Source organism: Chinchilla lanigera, unplaced genomic scaffold (genome assembly GCF_000276665.1).
Source record: "Chinchilla lanigera isolate Chin_1 unplaced genomic scaffold, ChiLan1.0 scaffold00110, whole genome shotgun sequence".
NCBI classification, from domain to species: domain Eukaryota; kingdom Metazoa; phylum Chordata; class Mammalia; order Rodentia; family Chinchillidae; genus Chinchilla; species Chinchilla lanigera.
This window is the reverse complement of record NW_004955511.1, coordinates 2,377,655-2,382,010: the sequence shown is the minus strand read 5'-3', so window position 1 is coordinate 2,382,010 and position 4,356 is coordinate 2,377,655. Positions and strand designations below refer to the sequence as shown.

At 62.1% G+C, this 4,356-nt stretch overlaps 2 protein-coding genes across 5 annotated transcripts in view; both read left to right on the top strand.

Moving 5' to 3' along the window:
- Nucleotides 1-3,291, top strand: part of Ssrp1 (structure specific recognition protein 1) — a 9,482-nt gene extending 6,191 nt beyond the window's left edge. For all 4 annotated transcript variants that reach the window (XM_013506476.1, XM_013506474.1, XM_013506477.1 and 1 more), the window contains 5 exons: nucleotides 952-1,081; nucleotides 1,767-1,937; nucleotides 2,017-2,105; nucleotides 2,526-2,712; nucleotides 2,874-3,291. In XM_013506476.1, the coding sequence (XP_013361930.1) occupies nucleotides 952-1,081; nucleotides 1,767-1,937; nucleotides 2,017-2,105; nucleotides 2,526-2,712; nucleotides 2,874-2,945 (649 nt within the window). In that variant the 3' untranslated portion in view covers nucleotides 2,946-3,291. The remainder of the gene's footprint in view (nucleotides 1-951; nucleotides 1,082-1,766; nucleotides 1,938-2,016; nucleotides 2,106-2,525; nucleotides 2,713-2,873) is intronic.
- Nucleotides 3,292-3,621: 330 nt separating this feature from the next.
- Nucleotides 3,622-4,356, top strand: part of Tnks1bp1 (tankyrase 1 binding protein 1, 182kDa) — an 18,809-nt gene continuing 18,074 nt past the window's right edge. The window contains exon 1 of the mRNA XM_013506473.1: nucleotides 3,622-3,642. Within this exon, the coding sequence (XP_013361927.1) occupies nucleotides 3,637-3,642 (6 nt within the window). The 5' untranslated portion in view covers nucleotides 3,622-3,636. The remainder of the gene's footprint in view (nucleotides 3,643-4,356) is intronic.

Here is a 4,356-nt window from a genome sequence, read left to right as displayed (position 1 = left end):
GACCCCGGGCCGAGTGATCACACCAAGTGCGGCAGGAAGGGGTCCTCCGCGGCGCTGGGGCCTCGTGTGCGTGGCAAGTCTGCAGCCAGAACCGCGGGGAGGGGCTGGAGCGGCAGAGGCTGTTTCCGCACCTGGGTAGGCCAGTAGCTCCCGGTGCTCGCTGAGCCAGGGCTTGGGCTTTGGTTGTCAGAAGTGGGACCGAGCTGACGTGCGACAGGGATGTGAGGTGTCTGTGAGCTCGGGCAGCTGGAGGGCCCCGGGCCAGGTTGGCGTGAGGCCCTGCACAGGGCCAGATGACGCTCAGGCAGGCCGGGCGGGGGTTAACCCCGCAGGCTGCTCCCTGTGGCCAGCAAAGCAGCCGTGTGGTCGCCCGGCCCTTCCCGGGTCCGGGGCATGCAAAGCCCTGCCGTGCGCCCACCGAGCTGTGCTTAGGGTGAGCCAGGGCAGGACAGGGCTCAATCCAGAAGGATCACAAATGAACACTGAGAGCAAAACCAGCCCAGGAGGGGCCGGGGGTCCCTCACCCCAGCTGCGCACAGCTCTCTCAGCCCGGAGCGGTGCTGGCGCTGGCATGGGTGCCTGGAACCGTGGTCCATTGTCTGAGCAGTCTCAGTGTGTGGGCAGGACTGTCGGTGGGGATCTGCTAAGAAGCAGGGGACACGCTCCCCCTCTCGGGGCCAGCTCTCGTCCTCAGTAGGACTGGGGTTAAAGGAAGGCGACTAAGAAGGGGTTAGGGGCGTGGACGCACGTCCCGCCCGCACGACACACTTGCTGTGCTTAGTGGGGACGGAGCAAGGAGCAGGACGAGGGCCCGCCTGGGAGGTGAGGGGACGGCGGGGAGCCGCCGGGGACTGCAGGACGGCTGCCCTCTGGTTTCTGCCCCGCTCTGCTCCTTGTGCCGAGGCCCCTGGGGCTGGCCGTGCTCCCTGAGTCAAACCCTGCCCCCGGTAGGTTTGACAGCAACGCCTCGGCCAGCTCGTCCAGCAACGAGGGTGACAGCGACCGGGAGGAGAAGAAGAGGAAACAGCTGAAGAGGGCCAAGATGGCTAAGGATCGCAAGAGCCGCAAGAAGACTGTGGAGGTGCAGAGTCTCTTTAGACGGGAGTGTGCGCGTGTGCGCGTGTACACGGGCGTGTGTGTGTGTGTGTGTGTGTGTGTGTGTGCACGTGCGTGCGATCTGTTCCCTTGACCTTCTGTCCACCACTGGCAGGACCTCCCAGGGCTGCTTTGTGTCGCTGGGCATTCTGGCCTTAGAAGGATCGTGGTGAATTTTTGAGCTCGTTTGCCTGAGGGAGATGTGAATGAGGAGACAAGGCCGGTCTGTCCTGGGGACCCTCCCGAGCTGTAGGGAGAAGACGCTTGTCATCACTGTGACAAAATGCCTGAGAAAGTCCCTTCCAGGAGGAAGGGTTTTGTCTCAGGGTCTGCGTGTGGCCACTGGCTCTGCTGCTCCAGCCCTGTGGCGGGGCGGGAAAGCATGGCGGTGGGGTGTCCAGCAGGGAAGCCGCCCACCCCACAGCGGTCAGGAAGCAGCTAGGAAGGGGCCTCGGGCCAGGCTCGGTCCCCACGGCAAGCTCCGCGACCCACGCCCTTGAATGAGCTGGCTCCCCCGCCACCCGGCAGTGCCATCGCACGGCGACCTCACCACTGACAAAGTTGTCGCCCCGGTGACCCAGTCACCCCCGGAGTTGTTCCAGGCAACCCCTCTGAGGACCCACGGGGTGAGCAGGCCGTGGAGGGCTCATGGCATCTGGGTCCCCACCTAGGGAAAGAAGGGCAAAGACCCCAACGCCCCCAAGAGGCCCATGTCCGCGTACATGCTGTGGCTCAATGCCAGCCGGGAGAAGATCAAGTCGGACCACCCGGGCATCAGCATCACGGACCTCTCCAAGAAGGCCGGCGAGATCTGGAAGGGGATGTCCAAGGAGAAGAAGGAGGTGAGGGGCGGCGGGCGGCGCAGGGAGTCGGCCCGGTTTCCCCTGCACCAGACTGACTGGGTGTGCGTGTGTGCCACAGGAGTGGGACCGCAAGGCGGAGGATGCCAGGAGGGAGTACGAGAAGGCCATGAAGGAGTACGAAGGAGGCCGTGGCGAGTCTTCCAAGAGGTGAGCGGCAGCTGTGAACTCGGGGACCCTGAGATTGCTTTTTAGCAGTTATTTTCTCAGGGCAGAATGTGAGTTGGGGAGCTGAAGGTCATAGGTGTTTTGGGGGTAGAGCGGCACTTCTGAAATGTAAGCCATTGTCCAAAGATGGGTGAAAGATAGGAAATTCAGCTCACTGGAGAGATACGGCCCATTTCATAGAGGGCCAATTGTATTTGAAGGTTTGAAAAAATGTAGAAGAAAGTTACTGTGAGCCAGGTGTGGTGGCACACGCCTGTAACCCAAGCACTCTGGGAGGCTGAGGCAGGAGGACCGTAGGCTTGAGGTCAGCCTGGGCAAGTTAGTGAGACCCCTGTCTGAAAATAATAAAGGGCAGGAGGAAGGAGCCGGAGGTGCAGCTCCTCCGACCTCTTGCTGCTCTAGAGATAAGTCCAAGAAGAAGAAGAAAGTTAAAGCGAAGATAGATAAGAAATCCACACCCTCTCGGGGCTCCTCGTCCAAGTCCTCCTCCAGGCAGCTAAGCGAGAGTTTCAAGAGCAAGGAATTTGTGTCCAGCGACGAGAGCTCCTCCGGAGAGAACAAGAGCAAGAAGAAGAGGCGGCGGAGTGAGGTGCAGGGGGAGGGGCTTGAGTTGGGGTGCGTCTGGGTGGGTCTGGAGGGATGGGTCGGAGCTGGGTGACTGGATGGGCCTTGGTTGCAAGGAGCGGGAGGGCTTCTGGGCCTTTCTCCAGGGCTTGCTGCCCTTCCCGCTAACACAGCTTTGGTCCTCAGGACTCTGAGGAAGAGGAACTGGCCAGCACCCCTCCCAGCTCAGAAGATTCCGTGTCAGGATCCGATGAGTAGACAGGAGAGCCCCACACCCGCCCTGTCACGGCTCCAGGCTCCCACCCAGTCTCCGTGTCAGCTTCTCTTCCGAGACACGGGGTCTGCAGGTGGCACGCACGTCTCCGGGCGTGGGGCGGCTCCTTGTCACTGGGAGAGAGTGGGTGGGAGGCGGGGCAGCGCAGCATCCCAGCCCTGGTCCTCTTCTGCCAGCCTTGAGGACGCTACTGCCGCTTGTCCTGTCCGTGGCTGCAGCGGGGTCAGGCGAGGGCAGGCCAGTGGCCGCTTTGGGGCCTATTTCTACATTTATTTTGTATTTCTGGTCTGTGAAATCCACATTTAATAAAGGAATCTGACTTTGGAAACCGCGCGCTCGTGCGTCCTTTCCAGCCCAGGCGAAGTCCGCCGCCCACTTCCCACGCATGGGTAGCACCCCGCCCTGGGGCGGCCGGGCAGCCGGTCTCCAGGTGCGTCCCGCTCTCTCCTGCCGGGCCAGCGTCAGTTTCCGCCACTTGAGAGCAGAGCTGATGAACACTGATGCGATTAGCAAGGATCCCTCCTCCTGGCTGTGCGATCCGCCGCCGAGGAGGCGGTGCTGAGCGCATTTCTCATCACCTATGAGTCAAGGGTCTTCCGGGGCCTCAGATAATAGAATAAAGATCGACGCTTCCCGCAGACAGGGAGTGGAAACCCGAGCCTGGAGCCTGGGAGCATGAGAGTGAGTGAGTGTGTGTGTGTGTGTGTGTGTGTGTGTGTGCGCGCGCGCGCGTGAGAGAGAGAGAGACAGAGACTGAGACAGGAAGAGAGAGGGACAGAGAGGGAGAGAGAGAGAAAGGGAGCCGAGATAGAGGAAGCTTTTGTTTTTAGGATAAAGAAGGGTTACAAAATCTGCCCGTCAGAAGGAGGTTGTTTCAGCAAAGGAGGCCTAAAATGAGATAACAGCGTTAAAGGGGTAACTAGAGGCGCCACGCTGCCTCGCAATCCGCGTTTGTGCACGTGGGGCGGCCACATGGCCACGTCCTCGAGGTGGTAGCTGGAAGTTTAGGGTCCGCCAGGGGTACCTTCTGGCCGTCGCACCTCTATGGTGCAGCAATCACGGCGGCTGCGGGGCGGGGCCGGGCCGAGTCTCTCTAGGCCGCCGTCTCGGTGGCGCGGGAGCTTGCATCAGTCTCTCACAGCCCGAGCCCGTTATTTGCATGCTCATGAATAATTCAGCAGGGGCCGCCCCCTTCGTGGCAGGGCAGGAGAGCTCCGCGAGGGTTTGCCGCGCCCGCTTAGCCTGTATTTGCATAGTCATGAGGCGCTCCGGGGGCGGGGCCTGGGCGGAGCTGGGGGAGGGCCGCGAGGGGCTTGCAGCGCCCGGCTCCCTCGGTGACCGCGACGGGGGCAGCGGGGACGGCGGCCGAGATCGGGACGCGCCGGGCAGAGCGAG